General features: G+C 46.8%; 1 protein-coding gene across 2 annotated transcripts in view; it reads left to right on the top strand.

Annotated features, from left to right (window-relative positions):
- SVIL (supervillin) overlaps positions 1–20,403 on the top strand; it is a 229,567-nt gene that overhangs the window by 199,039 nt on the left and 10,125 nt on the right. For both annotated transcript variants that reach the window (XM_056133474.1, XM_056133483.1), the window contains 10 exons: positions 818–973; positions 3,674–3,810; positions 4,430–4,577; positions 4,702–4,847; positions 6,428–6,603; positions 9,652–9,796; positions 10,763–11,039; positions 17,247–17,398; positions 18,683–18,788; positions 19,509–19,716. In XM_056133474.1, coding sequence (XP_055989449.1) covers positions 818–973; positions 3,674–3,810; positions 4,430–4,577; positions 4,702–4,847; positions 6,428–6,603; positions 9,652–9,796; positions 10,763–11,039; positions 17,247–17,398; positions 18,683–18,788; positions 19,509–19,716 — 1,651 coding nt within the window. The remainder of the gene's footprint in view (positions 1–817; positions 974–3,673; positions 3,811–4,429; positions 4,578–4,701; positions 4,848–6,427; positions 6,604–9,651; positions 9,797–10,762; positions 11,040–17,246; positions 17,399–18,682; positions 18,789–19,508; positions 19,717–20,403) is intronic.

The raw sequence follows: 20,403 nt of genomic DNA, 5'->3' as shown, positions 1-20,403 counted from the left end.
GTCGTTTACTAAAATATGCCCTACCCGCTGTGCTATCGCTCCAGCAAGTTACCTGTGATGTATTCCATGTGCCAAACACAGTAACAACAAAGTCTCCAATGGAGACATTACTGGGCCTGCTCGAGCAAATCGATGAACAATGGGAGGACAGTGACAGTGACAGTACTAAAATATGTTTCAAAATCACAATGTCCCACCAGTTTCCAGGTTTCATCTGTGTTAAATCCTAATCCCAGCAAAATAATTTTCTAAACTTATTTCCAACAGACATTATAAAAAAAAAAAGCAGCGTGTTGGAGAAATAAAGATTTATTGGAACAAATTTTACAGACTTTTATTCGACCTTTGTTTTCAGGGTGTGAGGGTGACTTTGTGATGACTGACACATGCTCATTGGTCCACATGGAACCTCCAGCATCTTATCACCCTCTTAAATCTGAGGGCAACAATCTCAAGAGATCATCTAGTTGGTCATTTTGCCTCCAGAAAACCAAGATTAGTAATACATCCTTTACAGAGTGTTTTTCTACATGTAAAGACTCTTGGTAAAAGGCAGCTCCTCCTAGGGGAAAGCATTCTTCACATATAAGACTGTAAAGTAAACACTAGCAATTGCAGTGGAATTTTAGGGATTAAGTCCAGCTCCAGGTTGGATCTCAAAGTAGCTAGTCCATATTGTGACCTCTGACCTCTGCATGGCAGAGGGTGTAGCACTTGTCTATAAACCGTTTAATAGCTTCCAGGTGTAAACTTTGTCACTTCACCGGAAGCTCTTGCTTCCCCTGACTTGTGTCTCCCTTTCTCAACCCCCACCCAGTGTCCTCCAACTCCAACTTCTCCGAAGTGACTCTGGCTGGACTAGCCAGTAAGGAGAACTTCAGCAACGTGAGTCTGCGAAGTGTCAATCTGACGGAGCAGAATTCGAACAACAGCGCGGTGCCCTACAAGAAGCTGATGTTGTTACAGATTAAAGGTAGGCGAAGGCAGTCCCGGAGTGGGGGCGAGGTGGGGAGTTTTGCACTGAGCAGGCGTTTGACTTGGTAGCCTCTGGAGGTCCCTTCAGCCCCATCATGACCTCCAAGGGGTCAGGGATGCGTGCTTTTCAAAAACTAATGATTAAGTACTGGACTGCCTCTTCTGTGAGTTTCACAAAATCCCAGGAGGTGTGAAGCATACCAAGCCTAGTGAGTAAGTACAACTATGCTCAGAGGATAGTGAATAGCTTGTTTGGGGCCACCTCAGTTGCTGAGTGTCAGAGCTGTATTTGAACCCAGGTCTTCCAAAACCTCAACTTTTTCTCTCTTCCCCTCACCTTCTGATCACAATCTACCACGATGCTTTGGGTCCACCTCAAAGGTACCTGTAAAAGCTGGCCACACCAGAGCCCTGTTCTCAGAGATAAATCATGGGAAAGCAGAGGCAAATGAAGTCATCCCTGCTCTCACTCTTTCTAGTCATAGCACGGGGGTCCTGGCCAACCATGAGAGAAGCTTTGGGATGTGAGGAAAAACTTAGCTACCTCAGGTGTCCACTGTTTTAGATAAATTAAAAAAGGGAAGAATGAAAACCCCTATTCTTCTGTGAGAGGTTTCCAGTGCATTTCTACACAATGCTTAGAGAGATAGTACATGGATTAAAACGCTTATTTTTTAGAAATATATGTATTAACAACTGCTTTCTTTTTATTCTTTTATTAAATCACCTGTTGTTCATTGATTGCCTTGAGCAGGCCCCAGTAATGTCTCCTTTGCCCTAGCCCTGAGATTTTAAAAAGTGCCATATTCAAGGCTCTTCCAGGTTTAGGAGAATGAGACCCATATTGTTACTGGTATTTGGCATATCGGGTACGCCACGGGGAGTTTGCCAGACTCTGCCGTGTGGGCAGGTTACATTCGGTAGCCTGCCAGGTTGTCCAAAGTAAGAGTGAGATAATAGATGTCCGGGGGCTGGGTTTTATAGTCTCTGGGTCTTGGCCGTTGATGGGATTACACGTCGCCAAGGGACCAGTTGGTGGGTGTGACCCCTGCCTACTGGAAGATGGAGGATCTGGGTGGAGGACTCTGTATCACCATGAGATAAAATTACAAAGTTGTCCATGATTGGGTTTCAGTCATGATTGGGTTTCAGTCACTGGGTTCCAATACCCATTCCTTTACTAGTGGACATTTCCTGCCACCAATGTCCCCAATTTCCCTAGTTCCACCCCTCACAAGATTAAAACTCTTGCCTTACATTCAGCCAACCCCACTTCAATTCCCAGCACTGCAGGACTGATATCTGAGACAAAGCCAGGAATAAGCCCTGAGTACCACTGGGTAGGACCCAAAACACCTCCTCCCCAAAAAAGGCTAGTGACAAATGCAGATCACCAAGCTATATTCCCCATGCTCAGACCCAGCTCTTAGGCTTAAGCTGATGCTTCCTTTGAACGCTCTCAATACTCTGCTATTGTGGGGAGGGAGAGAGATAGCATGGGAGTAAGGTGCTTGCCTGGTCAAGCTCTGGTCTCACATACAGTCTCCTGAGCCCCTGTCAGAAGCAATCCCTGAGCACAGAGCCAGGGGTAAGCCTTGAGCACTGCCGGATGTGGCCCAACCCCCATCCCAAATTTAATATATATATATTTATATATATTATATTTTTTAATTGAATCACTGTGAGATACAGTTATAAAGCTTTCATGATTGAGTTTCAGTCATACAGTGTTCAAACATCTGTCCCTCCACCAGTGTACATTTCCCACCACCAATTCCCCCATATCCCTCCTAATATACATATAATATATGTATATATTATATATGGGCTGGAGCAATAGCACAGCGGGTAGGGCGTTCGCCTTACATGCGGCCAACATGGCCGACCCGAGTTCGATTCCTCCGCCCCTCTCGGAGAGCCCGGCAAGCTACCGAGAGTATTTGATATGCCAGACACAGTAACAACAAAGTCTCCAATGGAGACGTTACTGGGCCCGCTCGAGCAAATCGACGATCAACGGGAGGTCCTTTACCTTTACCTTTTATATTATATATATTTTTTTATGAGCTGGAGTGATAGCACAGCAGGTAGGCATTAGCCTTGCACACAGCAGATCCAGGTTCGATTCTTCCCTCCCTCTTGCAGAGCCCAGCAAGCTACAGAGAGTATCCCGCCCACACAGTAAAGCCTGGCAAGCTACCTGTGATGTATTCGATATGTCAAAAACAGTAACAAGTTTCACAATGGAGATATTACTGGTGCCCGTTTGAGCAAATCGATAAACAATGGGAGGACAGTGCTACAGTGCTAGGGTGGAAAGTAAAAACCCCAAAGAAGCACAGGCCATGTGACGCATGCCCTGGTCAGCTGAGTGACTAGCAGAAGGGATTAGACAAGGGCAGGGTGGGAGGGAAAGAGGCAGGTATGCTGGCTTTCTTGGAGAGGGCACCTTAGTCTTCTCTGTATGCTGGTCAGGGGCACTGGCAGTGGCCCCAGGACATGCAGGGTTGTCTGGGAAAGTGCTAGGGCAGTCATCTGTGATGCTCTCGTCATCAGCCCCTCTGGTCACCTCTTAGGAATGAGCTTGAGTCAGCCAGACTCCCTTCCTCCCTGCATCAGTGGAGGGATGCGTGCTGGTTCATGCAGCGGAAAGAATCCCCCTCCCTGAAAAGACAGTGACTCTCTGCCTCGCGTTCAGGAAGAAGACATGTGCAGACGAGACTGGTGGAACCTCGCGCCTCATCACTGAACAGTGGGGACTGCTTCCTGCTGCTCTCCCCCCACTACTGCTTCCTGTGGGTTGGAGAATTTGCAAATGTCATAGAAAAGGCTAAGGTGGGTATCCAAAAACTAATATACTTTCATTCGACCCTCTTCTTTAGACACCCATAGAATGTTCTACCAGTTGCCTCTGGTCATGATAGCACTTCTCAAATGCCCCATGCGGCATGCTAGCAAGAAGGGACCCAAGGGAAAGTATATCTTCTCCAGAATGTCTCACAGAAGCTTTTGTTGTGTGCTGAGGTGGGATGTTGTAATGGTAGGACCTATACCTCCAGTGTTTCTGTCTTGGGTCTATTTTACTCCTGTGTAAGCAAGGGACCAACGTGCCTCTGTAAAGCTGCTTATCCCAGTTACCTACACAATTCCACTACAGACCTATTGAATGTGAATCTCAGGGAGAAAAGCCCCAACAATAGGCATTTTTTAAAAAAAAATGTATAAGTGCTTATTAACTGTATTTAAAATACACCCTACCCCCATAGGTCCTGCCAGCCCCTTAGGTTCACCCCGCCCCCACCCCCATGACTCCTGCCCACTTTGGTCTCAAGGTTTTCTTCAAACACAGCTATCCTCCTCTCCACTTCAGTTGATGGGGTTTCCACTCATCCTGGGGCTTGCTTGTTTACCTCGGTAATTATATGTCTCACCACCCTCTCTCCTTTGGTTTTAGGCTTCAGAACTTGCCACTTTAATTCAGACCAAGAGAGAGCTTGGTTGTAGAGCAACTTATATCCAAACTATCGAAGAAGGAATTAATACTCACACTCATGCAGCCAAAGACTTCTGGAAACTTCTGGGTGGCCAAGCCAGTTATCAATGTAAGACAGTGCTGTGTTTGGAGAATGAGTGGCATGACTTAAATCGCCTTTCTTATCTCTTTAATGTTTCCGAAACCAACCCTTTGTGTGAAATAGAATACTCTCTTCTTGTCTTACCCCAAAGCTGCTGGAGACCCCAAAGAGGATGAACTATATGAGACAGCCATAATAGAGACAAACTGCATTTACCGCCTGCTAGATGACAAGCTGGTTCCTGATGATGACTTCTGGGGGAAAATCCCAAAATGCTCCCTTCTGCAGTCAAAAGAGGTACAGTGCATGGACCCTGCCCTCTGCACAGTGCCCTTTGCACAGGGCTGCCTGTAAGGGCATAGGTACCACTACCAAATGCCAGCCCTTTTCCACATCAACTGGTATCTTTTTAAAGAATTATTTATTTGTGACCTCAGGCCATTACTGCCCTCTTAAATATTTCTATGGAATTTAGAATATTGCTCAGAGGAGGGCCAATTGATCATTGAAAGCTATGTTAGGCAAAATACAGAATTTGGGGTTTTGTGGTGGTTTGGGCTTTGTTTGTTTGGGGGGTTTTGTTTTGTTTCGCTATTTTTTTTCCCGGATATTGTTATTCTTCTTTCTGTATCCATATGTGAATTGATGTCATTAACAAAATGTATGGCGGTAATCATCTCACTATATATAAAGCATTACGCTATGTACCTTAAATTTACAGAGTACTGTACAGCATCACTTATAGTCAATAAAATTTACTCTTCTTTGATATTTTTTAAAGCATTAAACAAAGTAGCTCTCAGTCCTTAAATTTCAGAATTTATAGATGCATGTCTGTATAATTTATGGATTTGTCAAATACTATGCTTTTTTTCTTTCATGAGTAAACACACATTTCTAGCACTATGAGTACTTCAGTGTTGATGAAAAAAAGAAGGTTAGGTAAAAAAAGATCTCAAATCCTATTAGGCAAAAATAAATGTATTAAAAAGGAATATTTTAAATCCTGATGAACTATGCAATGTGTACAGACATTTAACTGCAGAGTGAAGACGAGGTCACAGAGAACTAATCAGGAATGATTTTTTAAAACAAGGTAAACTCAGGCCTGATTGAGAATAAGTAGGTTTTGCATGGTTGGAAACAAATGAAGGGGGGAGGAATTATTTTCAGAAGAAAGAGTAGAAGAAAAACCATTGGCAGTAGAATGAGAAATATTTTCATTCACGCATCCAGTCAGCAAATCCCACTGGATTTGACAATGAGTGTCAGCAAGACCTTGAGGTTCTTTGAATTATAGCAAATATATATATATATATATATATATATATATATATTGCTGGCTGTAGTGCCTGGCATGTGTAAGTAACCAAAGAGGAGGAGTGGGGAGAAGGAAGAAGATGGGAAGATGGAAGATGGGCTTGAATAACTCCTAGGAAGCAAAAGTTTAGGTAGTTTGAAAGTTTCGAGAAGGGAACCCTAGCTTAGGACAATGAACCAGCAATTCCACCCCAGCCCTGAGCAAGACTGGGTTGGTTATGCGTACAGTTGGATCTTGGTCCCCATTTGTGTTTGCATAGATTGCTTCAGTATTTTTTAAATTTTTTAAAAAAAATTTTGGGGAGGTTATACCCAGCAATGCTTGGGGATTACTCGTGGCTTTACATTCAGGAATCACTCCTGGTGGAGGTTGGGTGATCCTATGGGATGCCCAGGATCAAACCTGGGTCAGCCACATGCAAGGCCCTCCCTGATATACTACTGCTCCAGGCCTTGGATTGCTTAGCTTTGGCTTGCTTGATCTCTCTCTCTCTCTCTCTCTCTCTCTCTCTCTCTCTCTGTCCTGTGAAATTAACTGGTTCTGTGTCATTTCCCAGGTACTGGTGTTTGATTTTGGTAGTGAGGTTTACGTCTGGCATGGAAAAGAAGTCACCTTAGCACAACGGAAAGTAGCTTTTCAGCTAGCCAAGCACCTGTGGAATGGAACCTTTGACTATGAAAACTGTGACATCAACCCACTGGATCCAGGGGACTGCAATCCGCTGATTCCCAGGTACTCAGGTGTTGCTGTCCTCAAGCCTCTCAGGCTCTAGCCTCTAGCCACAGCTGCTGCCGCCACTCGTCATTGGTTTCCATTTCTATCAGTGACTGCATGGAGTACCATAATGATACCAAAAGAGCATTTTTTAAAATTTTTTAAATTTTTTATTGAATCACTGTGAGATATAGTTAAAAGCTTTCATGTTTGAGTTACAGTCATACAATGATCAAACACCCATCCCTCCACCAGTGCACATTCCCGACCGCCAACGTCCTCAGTATACACCCCCTTTCCCACCCTCCCACTGCCTCCATAGCAGACATTATTCCCCATACTGTCTCTACTTTTGGGCATTAACCTCTCAGTATTTGTATGCAAAAGAGCATTTCTTTAGCTTTGATCTATTAGTTCTTTATGGAAATCTGACAGATGTCTGTTTTTTTTAGTTTTTTAAGTGAACAAATTGTTCCCACCAGCTGCATTTCAGGTGCAGTCATGGCAGCCAAAAAGCAATTGTTTTTTTGTTTTTTGTTTTTTTTTTTTTTTTTTATGTAGGAGTACTGCTATTTATTCAGCCACTGATGAGGCTGATTGAATTGGGCATGAACTCCACCTTACTTTTTTTTAAATTTTTTATAATTTTATTTATTGAATCACCATGAGAGCAGTTACAAAGCTTTCGGGTTTAAGTCTTGGTCATTCAATGAAACACCCGTACCTTCACCAGTGCCCATTCTCCACCACCAAAAATCCCAGTATACCTCCATCCCACACCCTCCCCCTACCTGTGGGGCAGATGATTTCCACATTACTTTCTCTCTACTTTGATCACATTCAATATTTTGGCACAAGACCCACTATTATTATTTGGGATTTTACCCCAACACTCAGATCTGCTGAAAAGGCAACAGTAGACAATTTGTTTTCTATTTCTGGTTAAGAATAATATATGATGTTGCTTGACTGCAGTAGTGGCCGCGCGATTTTAAAATTCCAAAATTTTAACACTTAAATCTGGAGGGATTTTTGCCAAAACCTGCTGGGTTCCGAGATTTGTTCCTGAGTCTCTTGGATCATGGCCATTAAGCAATTTGATCAGGAGCCAGAAAGGCCGTTCATTGGCGGTGACTCAGGGTCTCGTTGGGATGGGGAGAATAGGGCCGGCTCCACCCCCATCCCATGAGGTCCCACATGTCTCGTCACTGAGTGCCCAAACCTGACTGTTCAATGGCCTCTGGAAGATGGAGGCCACCAAGCCATGTAGGGGGAGCAGGCGGAGGGACAACACTCTTTCCCCTCTGGGGTGGCCCGGTGACAGTAACCTACTGCGGGGTCCGGATACATTTCTGCCAAAAGCCACTGGGTACTGAGATTTGTTTCTGAGTCTCTTGGATCATTGCCATTAAGCAGCTTGATCGGGAGCCACAGAGGCCATTTGTGGGCAACAACTTGGGGTCTCATTGGGGTGGGGAAGAAAGGTCCAACTCCACCCCTTCCCCTTGAGACCCAACGTGCCTCATCATTGAGCGCCCAAACCTGACAGTCCAATGGCCTCTGGAGGATGGCAGCCACTGAACCGCCTAGGGGGAGCAGGCGGAGGGACAGCACCCTTTCCCCCCTGGGGTGGCCCAGTGACAATAACCTACTGCGGGGTCCGGACGCAATTCTGCCAAAAGCCACTGGGTTGCGAGATTTGTTTCTGAGTCTGGAATCATGGCCGTGAACCAGCTTGATCAGGAGCCAGAGAGGCTGTTTGTGGGCAGCGACTTCGGGTCTCATTGAGGTGGGGAGGAAAGGGCCGGCTCCATTCCCATCCCATGAGGCTCCGTGCGTCTCGTCACTGCGGGCCCTAACCTGACTGTCCAGTGGCCTCTGGAGGATGGCGGCCATTGGGCCACCAGGGGGAACAGGCTAAGGCACAAAACCTATTCCCATCTGGGTTGACTCAGCGTCAGTAACCTACTTCAGGGACCAGACATATTTCTGCCAAAAGCTGCTGGGTTTCGAGATTTGTTTCTGAGTCTCTGGGATCATGGCCATTAAGCAGTTCAATCAGGAACCAGAGAGGCCTTGCCTCCAATTATATGGTTGAGCTGGAGGTAGTTTGTGGGTGTGTCTCCCACATACCTAACTTTTGGCCGTTTACTTTCTTGGTAAACTTTGCCCCACATTTTGGGTGTCTGGCCAAAGGCACAGCAGCAATTTTGGGGTATCTGGAAGTCTGAAGGTGCCATCAGACTGCTGCTGCACTTGCCTCACAGGTACAGATTGACCTGCTGGTGGCAGCATACCCCCAAAAAGCAATTCTTTAAACAAACTACTTGCTCATCTGGAAAAAGTCTGCCCAGGTCAGGAATTCAGACACTGATCAAGGTGTAGAGCAAAGTATTTCCTCCTAATTTTCCACCTTTCCAACTAATCACTTGAAACCCAGGCGCTATCCTCTATTTGGCCCTAGATAATCTCTATAGTTTTATTTGTTTATTTGTTTGGGGGTCTGACCCAGCTGTACTCGGGTATTACTCCCAAATCTGTGCTCAGGAATATCTCCTGGCCATTCCTCAGCGACTGTAAGGGGCATCAGGGATGGAGCCTGGGTCAGCTGCATGAAAGGCAAGCGCTTTACTCTCTGTGCCAGTTCTCCATCCCTCATGGTCTTTCATAGAGGTGGAGGACTTGGAAGGGTTTAAACAGATTGAGATAGTGATTGTAGTTTGAAATTTTCCTTTGGTGCGTTAGATCAGTGTTCTCAGCCCTCCTCCCCTCCCCCCCCCCATGATCCCTTCCAACCTATTTCCTTCCTAAGGCATCCTCATTGACTGGTGACCTCCTAGTCTTGGGACATGATCTCCTGGCCTCCTTTTATATGATTTTAACCTGTGGCACCTTGGAAAGACCTAGAGACCCAAAGGGAGTCATAGAACTCCTGGCAACAGCACTGCTAGACTCCACTCCTGTATTCTCAGTATCTTTAAGCACTGTTGTGGCTATGTTTTATGTGTCTTTGTTGTCACATAGGTAATTATGGTTCTTTTCCTCTTCCTGACCCCCACCCCACAGAAAAGGACAGGGGCGGCCAGACTGGGCCATATTTGGAAGGCTTACAGAACACAACGAAACAATTTTGTTCAAAGAGAAATTTCTTGATTGGACCGAGTTGAAGAAACCGAATGAGAAGAATGTTGGGGAACTTGTCCAGCAGAAGGTAGCACTCACTCTTTGGGGTCTTGGTCTGGGTCCCAGCAAAGGGGACAGGGTTGGAGTGGGGGTGGATGTTCCATAAGACCAAGAGCATTCCTGAGTTGACTTGAGGAGAGCAAGTCCAGCTTCCTTTGACTTTTGTTGTTTGGTTTTTGGTTTGGGGGTAGTGTTCAGAAATCATTCCTGGCAGAGCTCAGGGGACTATATGGAATGCCTGGGATTAAACCTGGGTTGGTCATGTGCAAAGCAAGTACTTTACTCGATGTACTTGGCCTCTTCCTAAGTCTAGTTCACCTTGTAATTGTAGGAGATGAACAAAGGCACAATGGGTGACAAGAAATAGCTGCTGTTGGAGCAATAGCAATAGCATTTGCCTTGCATGCAGCCGACCAGGGTTTGATCACTGGCTTCCCATATGGTCCCCTGAGCACCGCCAGGAGTAATTCCTGAGTACAGAGCCAGGAGTAACCCCTGAGCATTTCTGGGTGAGACCCAAAAAGAAAAATAAAACAGAAGAAGAAGAACAAAAACTAGCTGCTGGGTTGGAGAGAGAGAGAGGTATAGGGATAGTGCACTTGCCTTGCATTGGACTGATCCTGGTTTAATCCAAGACACTTTGTATGATTCCCCGAGAACAGAGCCAAGAGTAGTCACCTAGTGCTTCTGTGTGTGGCTGCCTCAAAAAAAGACAGCCACCCTGGGGCTGGAGCGATAGCACAGTGGGTAGGGCATTTGCCTTGCACGTGACTGACTTCAGTTCAATTCCCAGCATTCCATATGGTCCTCTGAGCACCACCAGGAGTAATTCCTGAGTGCATGAGCCAGGAGTAACCCTTGAGCATTGCCCGGTGTGACCCAAAAAGAAAAAAAATAAAAGACACCCTCAACATTTTAAAATGAAATTTAAAAGTAAATAAGTAAACCAGTTGCCAGAGCACAAGCCTCTGAATACGTGTTGCATTGCCCCTAGGAGGAGTCCCGGGCTGACGTGAAGCCGTACGATGTGATGCGAATGGTCCCTGTGTCCCAGACTGTGGCCAGCACTGTGCTGGATGGAGTGAATGTGGGCCGGGGCTACGGCCTGGTGGAGGGGGAGGATCGCCGGCAGTTTGAGATCGCCATCGCCTCTGTGGACGTCTGGCACATCCTGGAGTTTGATTACAGCAGACTCCCCAAACAGAGCATTGGGCAGTTCCACGAAGGGGACGCGTATGTGGTCAAGTGGAAGTTCACGGTGAGCACCGCAGGTTAGTGAGCGTTACGTTTCTTCAGCCCCGCAGATGCCGCCCTGTGTGCTGGCCACTCCATCCTCAGTCTAGCCATCCCCAAGCCTGGGAGATGTGTCCAGTTTGGCCTGAAACTTACACAGGAAGTTCCCACCCCAAACCCCTCCCTCAGGCTCCCTGTCCACTGATGTTTTCTGGAAAGTTTGATGAGTTGCCTCCAAGTGATACTTAGTCTGTGGCTAGATTCTGCTTGAAATTGAAGCGAAGCCTATACTGAAACCAAATGGTGCTGTAAAGCATCAGGAAATGCATGCACAAAGATTTATTCTAAATAAAGGAGGTTGTTTCCTGTGGGACCCAATGCAGCCGCACCAGCTGGGCTTTGTGGATGTGGTAGAATAAATATATAGTCAGACTCTTGATGGTTTCTGCCCATGAAATACTCTTTATAGCAAAACAATTAATTATATTCTTTGTGCTAGCGGCGCTGAGGAAGAAGAGTGAGTGAATTAAAGAGGGGAATCCCTTTTCCTTGCCAAGAAGGAACTATTGTCCAAGTTTCCCATGGTGTCCCTCATCCCTCCGCATTTAGGAAGAGTTTATGTGTCAGTCTGATTTTAAGATTTAGTTCCCAAGAGTGTTCCCTCACCTCTGTGTAACCCCTTCGGCATCCAGATGAGATCCTTCAGGCTGACAGGGAACAGAGACTGATCAAATTCCTACAGACTTACGGTCATTTGATCTCTTTCCTAGTTTATCAAAAATCAGGCTCTTGGGGCCGAAGACATAGTACAGCGGGTAGTGAGGTTGCCTTGCACATGACTGACCCTGATGCAGTGCCCCATGTGTACCCCATAGAGTCCCGCAAGCAAGGCCAGAAGTGATCCCTGAGCACAGAACCCGAAGTAAGCCCTGAGAACCACCAGGTGTGGCCCCAAAACTCAATTAAGTCTCTTACTCAACTAACAGCACTTTCTGGGGACCTAATCCTCATGTGAGACAGATTGGCCTCAAAGAAGCAGAGGGTCTCACAAAACAGGCAGGTTCCACCGGGAGAGCTGACACTAGCCTGTAGGTAGTGCTGCGGAGGGGAAGCCAAAAACCAAGGGACTGCACAGACTTTGGTGTCCAGAGCTTCCCTGCTGGGCTCCAACCTGGGGGTCCACCCCAGCCCTGTGAGACACTGCTGGGGTGGGTGGGATGCCCAGCGGGGCCACAGTTGGTGTTCCTTGCTCCATTCTCCATTCTTTCTCCATGTGGCCCTTTCTCCATTCTTTCTGTGCCGTGGGGCAGCCCCTTCCCCTTGTTAGAAGAGACCGAGGCTCTAAAGGAAAATCCGCAGGTCCTGGGGAGCACCAAGGGGCCGGCACCTGAGACCTTCAGCTCTGTGTTCGGGGCCCAGCTTACTTACCTGACTGAGGCTGGACTGTGTCACCTGGAAGAGCAAACATACCACTCCCGGCTCACAGGTCGGCCTCACTGGGCATATGTGGGGTTCATCTGGTGTCTGGCTCACTGACGCTCTCTGGGCCTACATGCAATAACTCTCTGCAGCTGTAGTAGTTTAGCGACTGCGTTGTACTGGCTGGAGAGATGACATGCACCGACCCCCATAAAAGCCATTCCTGAGTCCTGCTCTCCCTTTGCCCCTCGGTTGGAGCAGGTGAGGGTCAGAGAGGATCATTTGAGCTGCTGTGTGCTAGTGACAGGGCCATCTGCTGGGTTTCGCCCCCTAATTATCACCACCACATAATCATGGCATCCTGCTTTTTTTCAATTTTAAAGTAATACCAGAACAGTTTTTTAAAGCTTCACAAAATGGTGGTGCTCCACACTTTTTGTGATAATATCCAAACAGTTGGGCTTAAGATCTGTGACAATGCTGTGGTGGAATTCAGCACTAACCGGTGAAGCCCCGGAACTGGGAGCTTTAGGGAGTACCCTGCAAACACACCCAGACTCCCAGCCCCGAGGGTAGAGAGGGAGCTGCAGGAGGTAGACAGGATAAAGGGCACTAGTCTGCGATCTCACCATTTCGGGGCTGGAGCCATAGTACATAGTAAGGTGTATGCTTGCCTTGCATGCAGCTGACCAGGTTCTATCCCTAGCATTTGATTGGTTTCCCAGGAACCTCCAGGAGTGAGTCCTGAACGCAGAGTTGGGAATAAGCCCTGAGCATCACCAGGTGTTGCCCAAAAATTTTAAAAAATTGCAATCTCACCATTTCTTCCCTCAGTTGTTAAAGGGGGGGGGGGGTGGAGAGCAAGTGAAAAATTAAAGGCAGGAAGAGTAAAGTGAATTTTTAAAAGTGATTCTGAAAACTTCCATAGACTTTTTTGGGAGGTGGAAGGAGAAACAGGTAATTTAACCCAGGCAGATGTTTTCAGCCTCTCTTTCCAGGAAACACCAGCTCTATCTCATAACCAAATCCAACAGGATCTTTTTGAGCCAAGCTAGAACTCTGAAAAAGGCTCACTGGGGAGAATGAAGTTAGAGCAGATTCCAGAACCTTCCCTTCTAGCTCAGGGCACCAGGGCCCAGTGAGTCTGAAGTTTCTCCCTGCTGCTGCCTGGTTACTACAGAAATGCCTGCCCCTGGGGGTGATCTACTCTCACTCTCCAGCACTCTCCCACCCCTCGTTTCCCTGTCCCTGCATGCTGGCCTGCCTCAGAGCTGAGAAGCTGTTCTGGGGGGTTTCGGGAAAACAGCATTTGCCTTGCATCACACTCAGCTTGAATCAATCCCCACACCGCCTGTGGCCCCCCAAATACCACCAGAAGTGATCTCTGTTCAGGTGTAGACCCTGAGCAATAATAGGAGTGGCCCCCAAGCCAAAGCTAATGAAAAGGAAAACTGTACCTGGCAATGGTGGAGGGGGAACCAGTCTTGCTCTCAGCCCCACCAGGCCAGTCTGCAGGCGCACAGCAGAGAGAGCACCTCTGGGAGGACACTTCGGGCTGCTGCCCTGCACAGTGACCCCTCTCTGGCTCAGACTCATGTCACCACAGAGTTAAGCTGCCCCCAGGACAGCCCCCTTACCCAGTGATGCTGGGTCAGGTCACAGCTGAGAGCAGAACAGGCCACGTTCCTGGAAGCTGGTAGCCAGTAAGGGGTCCCGCTGCAGGAGCCCCTAGGCAAGACCTGCTCTTGAGACCTTTGGCTTGTTTTGTTCCCAAACAGCTGTGGCAGCACCCACTCCAGAAGGCTCCCCTCTCTCGATGTGGTGCATCAATATTTTATTTTTTTAATATTTATTTATTTAGCTTTTGGGGCCACACCCGGTCATGCTCAGGGGTTACTCCTGGCTCTGCACTCAGTAATTACACCTGGCGGTGATCTGGGGACCATATGGGATGGTGGGGATAAAACCTAGGTAGGTCATGTTCAAGTACGCTCCCCATGGTACTGTCACTCAGACCCAGTGTATCAACATTTAAAAGTAGAATAACTGGTGAAGGGTATAAAGATCTTAGTCCAGAAGATCTTACCAAGAATTGCTGCTGCTACAGTGTGTGTGTGCATGTGTGTGTGTGTGTGTGTGTGTGTGTGTGTGTGTGTGTGTCCAGGCATCAAACCCAGGGCCTCACACATGTAAAGAGGGTGCTCTACCATGGAGCTGCCACTCTGGTCCTAAAAACCTTATTGTTCACTAAAGTAAAAAATAAGTAAATAAATGAAAGACTCAGTTGTGTAGAGCAATAAGCATGGGTACGTTGATGAAAAGTGTAAGGGAAATGACAGAAAAGTTGGTTGCATGGAATATTTTCAAAGAAATGCAATTCTGTTTCAGGAGGATAAGCTCAAGTCCATTTTAGGATGATAAAATATAAACAAGGTGATTCAATATACTTACATGATACTTAAATGCTAGAAAATTCCAAGGTGTACATCAACTACTGTGGCCTATTTTGAGTATCTCCTTTCCTCATAACCTACTCAAAGTTTGTTTTTACTATTTCAGAGAATGGGATAGCTAATGTAAGACAGGCTTTGGTTTCTCTAAATTAGCAGAAATATCAGTTGGGTGACTTCTAAATTAATCGATGGTGTTTGTAATCTGTTTATTAGTGATTCACTTCACTTGCCTCCTTTATAAATTTGAGGTGGGTTGGTGGAGGAGTTGCTCAACAGGCTAGCGTTATACCTCTTTACCTATGGATCCCAAACACCGCCTCAGAGTATCCTTTGATCACTGCAGGTACCCCAAAATAGAAACAGAAAAATACATAATTTGACTCATAGTAAATGTTATAGAAGTTCATATTTAGTTCAAATATTTTGTTTCTTTGTATTTGTTTGGGGGCCATACCCAGCAGTGCTCAGGACTTTCTCCTGGCTCTCTACTCAAGGATCACTCCTGGCAGTGCTCAGGAATGGGGTGATAGTAATCAAACCTGGGTCAGCTATGTGCAAGGTAAACTCCCTACCCACTGTGCTATCTCTCTGGCCCCTAGTCCAAAAAGCTTTTTAAATTATTAGAATCATTTTGAAAGCTCTTACAATAGAGTCCGTTGCTAAAGAGTGCAAAATGAACCATGATGGCCTTAAATTTTGTGGTTCTTAAAATATGTGTGCTTTCCTCTTATTTTAAACCTCAAACAAGAGTAATTTAGGGAGTTGGGATGGAGTTAAAGGAAAGGAGAATACGAGGATTTGCTTCAGTCATTAATTGTGGGGTGTGGAGATAGATATTGAAGCACTGAAAGCCTCTCTGGGTTGGCCCCTACGAAATAACACCAGCCCTAAGCATCTGAGCATCTCCTGATCTCATTCATACCAGAAGGTTCCCATCTTGTCATTGCCCTGGGGCAGTGACATCTTGTCATTCACCCCCCTTGGCAGAAAGGCCTTCCTTCATCACAGGGTCCTCTTGCCATCCCTATGTGAACTGCCACCCTACCCACCTCATGTCACATGCCACATCCATCCTGCTCAATCATACACCCCACATGCTGCATGTCACACATCTTGCTGGTTTTCCTCATAGGACTTTCTGCTCTGAAATGATCATACAAGGAAAGGAAGTGGTCTTTTCTCATTACTATAGCCCCAGAATCCTGAAGAGTTCCTGGCACACAATAGATGCTCAAGAAATATTTGTTATATGAATAAACAAGGGCTATCTGCATTGAGAAACAGCCCTAAAAGCAACAATTTTGAAATCCTCTCTGGGTTGACCGTTTGACCAACTAGTTTTGGTGACTGATCTTTGGGGAGATCACATTTGGGAGTGTTGCTAACACTTGTCCACTTTCTACTTATCCAGACAGTTTAAATTACCAGTCCTTGCCCCTGGCTGCTACCCTGGCGACGGATTATTTAAATCCCAGATTATTGTGTGAAAGTGATATGTCAGCAGTCCATCCCTTTTGGGTCTTCCAAAACTTGGAAACTTCAAAGTATTTTTCTTTTTACTAGAACAGTTTTCACAGACCAATCGTTTTTTCCTTTGTGCTTACAGCTGGCCCAGCTGTTGTTTTCCATATCTTTTCTCCACCAGCTAATCTTTTGCCAGAGAATGGTGCAATCTGGAAAGTGCGTTTGTGTCTGTGGGAGCCGCTGTTTCTGCCTTGGCGTTCTCCTGGTTTCCCGTCACATGGGGTGATCAGCCCCCATCCCCTCCTCTACAGACCCCCCAGCCCTCCCCTACACACACACACACACACACACACACACACACACACACACACGCATCTTTTCTTAGAGCATAGGAAGAGAATTTGAATCCTCTTCCTCCAGTTTGAAGGCACAGGATGAGTTAACAGGAAGTAAAGAAGGTGTTTTTGTTTTTGTTTTTGGTTTTTTTTTTTTAGTTTTGAAAGAATTTATTTTAATATAATTTAAATAAGTTTCAATAGTATAAATGTTTATGATTTTGATATACTTTATCATTCACTACACTCAACCACCACCAAAGTGCCTATATCTTCCACCAATTTTTTTTAATTTCACATATATTTTATTTTCATAAAAGTAGTTCACAATAATCCACTACAGATAATATTCAAACGCCAATCTAACCAAAAAGGAGGATATATTTTATTCCACAGATGAGGGGGGCCATGGGGAGCACTCATACCTCCTTGGGTTGTATGAATACCACCTCCCTGGGCCCCAAAGCCATTTCTGGGCTGCTTGTTCTCAGAGACAGGAGAAATGAGAGCAGGTATTTGCTCTTCCCCAGGATTATCAGTTGCTTACGGGCCCTCCGCTGTTCTGTGTTCACAGTGGGAAGTCGGCAAAAGGGGGAGCATGCAATCAGGGTAGCTGGCAAAGAGAAGTGCGTCTACTTCTTCTGGCAAGGCCGGCACTCGACGGTGAGCGAGAAGGGCACCTCGGCCCTGATGACGGTGGAGCTGGATGAAGAAAGGGGTGCCCAGGTAGGTCCTTGGCACATTGAGAGAGGTACTGTGGTCCCCTAAGGAGGAAGTGAGCAGCAAAGAGCTTCCTCCGGAGCCTTTGGGGTGAGAGGAGCAGATGGATATGGGAGAATGATCCCAAATTTAGTTGTGGGATGCATTGTGGTCGATCTATTTATTAACAAGCAAAACTCTCCCCCTGACATAAGACGTGGTTTGTGAACCATTGGAGCATCAGCCAAAAACAGAAGCAGTTTAGTTCTCTGACTCGGCGTCTCTACATTCAGGCTCTGCCTTAAATATTGTTTCCCTTGGGCAGGATATACCACTCCATGCCTAACACACACACACACACACACACACACACACACACATACACACACACACACACACACTTGCAGTAGAATCTTAAACAGAATATTATATCTACAAATAGTAAAGCCAAAACCAGTACAATGAGTGGGTATTCTTTTAATTTTAATTTGACTAATAATCAAAGAATTGCAAACTGAAAAAGAAAAATTGCTCTTTTTTGCTTCAGCTACAGTTGGTAATGAGTTGTACGAACCCACCTCAGTAAGACGCACCCGCTAGTCTATGTCTGCTCGTAAGTGTCATGGGAACAACCAGCCTGAAAAGCATTTGAGGCTCCAGAGTCATAAAATGCCTGTAAACTTGTATCATTGATTCCTTTTACTCTCACATGTCCCAGGAAATGTCACAGATGCATGTAAAAACTCAACAGTCCTCTCATCCGCGTTCCTCATAGGAGCCCACACAACGGTTCTCAAATCCATCAGATCATGGTCATCCCTGGACTACAGTCTCAGGGTTCTGCTGACCCTTGTTGGAATGTTGCATGCCTGAGACAACTTGATTATGAAAAATTTTGTAAATAAAAAAATAAAAATGAGGGTAATACAGTGGCATCAACTAACAATCCTGAGGCCTGGGGGATACAGGTGAGGGTGGGAACTTGCTGAGGTTGGGGCTGGTCCTGACCCTGGCTTAAATCCCAGCACTGTGTGTGTATGGTCCCCCAGCAGAGCCAGGTGTGGCCCCTGAGCACTGCTGGGTGTGGCCCAAACATTGACAAAGATTATTTTTAATCTGATTTTATTTGGGAAAAGAAACGCCCAGCTCACTTATGTGAGAGGTAAGTGAGGGCTGGAATTGTCTTTTTATCCCCTCTAGGGACCTGAGGCCTCTGTTGGCAGGCGGGGGTTTCTGCCCGAAGCATGCCTAATGCTCATGACCTTGAGCAGCCCGGATGTGCCTCTCACTCATCCTTATTTCTGTGGGTAGGTCCAGGTTCTTCAGGGAAAGGAGCCCCCCTGTTTCCTGCAGTGTTTCCAGGGAGGCATGGTGGTGCACTCGGGGAGACGAGAAGAAGAGGAAGAAAATGCGCAGAGTAAGTAGTTTTTTCCTGCAGGAATGAGCTGTGTTTCTCTTCTCCTGGAAGGAATTTTTATAGCCTGGGGCTCTCAAACTGTCTCTGTTCACATAGCTGTGGCTTCACCCCTGAAAGCTTCCTAAATGCTGGGCCTCATAAATCAGCTTCATGGTGCGCTCGTAAGCCCCACCTCCTCTGGACTTGCCTTGGGAACCCAGATTTGCCTGCAGGATACTGAGAGCCACTTTTTCTCCAAGGCTTGCACTTGTGAATCCTTTTCAGAAGTGGGTCGGGGAGAGCAATGCGGGGAGAAGAAAATTGGTGGTTTGTTTATAAAGGATAAGATTATAAGTGATAGCATTTTATGATCTTAAAAAAATAGATAAAATCATAAAACCACAAATTCCATCATAAGAATTAAAAGATTTTTGTTGGCCAGCATTTAAAAAAAAAAATCTATTTGAACTTTACCCACGGGAGGACAGTCGCAGATGTTTATGACTGTCGTGAGCAAGTTATTCAGAGCAGTGGACTGTGGGCTGTCTGCTTCTGCCCCCAGAGCCACTGATAGTCTGCGCACTGCCTGTCCATTAGATAGCCACTGATGCAGCCTGGCCCAGTAACCCCTAACTCAGGAGAAGATGGTGTCTGCCTTGGGGTATTAGTCAACTCCATAGTCCTGCAGGGAGGCCTACCCGGACACCCCTCCTAACTCCATGCTGCTGGCGCCCCCTGCAGGTGAGTGGAGGCTGTACTGCGTGCGGGGAGAAGTGCCCATGGAAGGAAACTTGCTGGAAGTGGCCTGTCACTGCAGCAGCCTGAGGTCCAGGACGTCCATGGTTGTCCTCAACATTAACAAAGCCCTCATTTACCTGTGGCACGGATGCAAAGCCCAGGCCCACACGAAGGAAGTTGGAAGGACCGCGGCTAATAGAATCAAAGAACAGTGAGTGATGGGGTGTCAGCCTATCCAAGAAGGGGCATCCTCCCAGGCAGGCGGGAAGGGACCCCCAGGAACCCCAGCGGATGCCCCAGTGGTCTTAAGTCACAAAGGACAGTCTGGGACAGTTCGGTCTGAGGACTCCATCCTCCCACCCTCTCCAACCCTCAACTCATCCCCGAAGTCACACAGGGTCCTGAGGGGCCCGTCTGAGGCGCAAAACAAAAGGACTCCAAATCTATCGTAGCTTCTTCCCCAGGTGCGACCCAGCTCCCAGGTAGCAAATCTGGGGCCCTTTGTAATTCAAAGCGGATATGACTCCAGTGCTTTGGGGGACCTGCCTGGCTGGTGTGCATGAGGCTCTGGGTCTGAGTCCCAGCTTGTACTGTGGCAGAGTTTTAGTTTGTGAGCACAAGGCATGGTTTCCAAAGGCCTGGAGCTGAAGGAAAGTTGGGTGCCCCTGAACTGCATGAGCCCCTAGGGTGCCCTCAGCACGCCCCTGCGTGAGTGGTTGGGAGTCCCCGTGCTGCGGCCACACTGGCCACTGACTGAGGGAAAGTGCCCAGCAAGGGGGCACCCAGGAAGATGCGGGGGAAGCAAATGAAACCCAGTGGGGAGAGGAGACACCAAGAGCAGGTGGGGGTGCACTGTGGCAGCCGGTCTCCTGACCCACGTGGTAGCAGCAGCGCATGT

Source organism: Sorex fumeus, unplaced genomic scaffold (assembly GCF_029834395.1).
Source record: "Sorex fumeus unplaced genomic scaffold, SorFum_2.1 ptg000007l, whole genome shotgun sequence".
NCBI classification, from domain to species: domain Eukaryota; kingdom Metazoa; phylum Chordata; class Mammalia; order Eulipotyphla; family Soricidae; genus Sorex; species Sorex fumeus.
The sequence above is the reverse complement of the archived record's forward strand: the minus strand, read 5'-3'. Positions and strand labels throughout refer to the sequence as shown.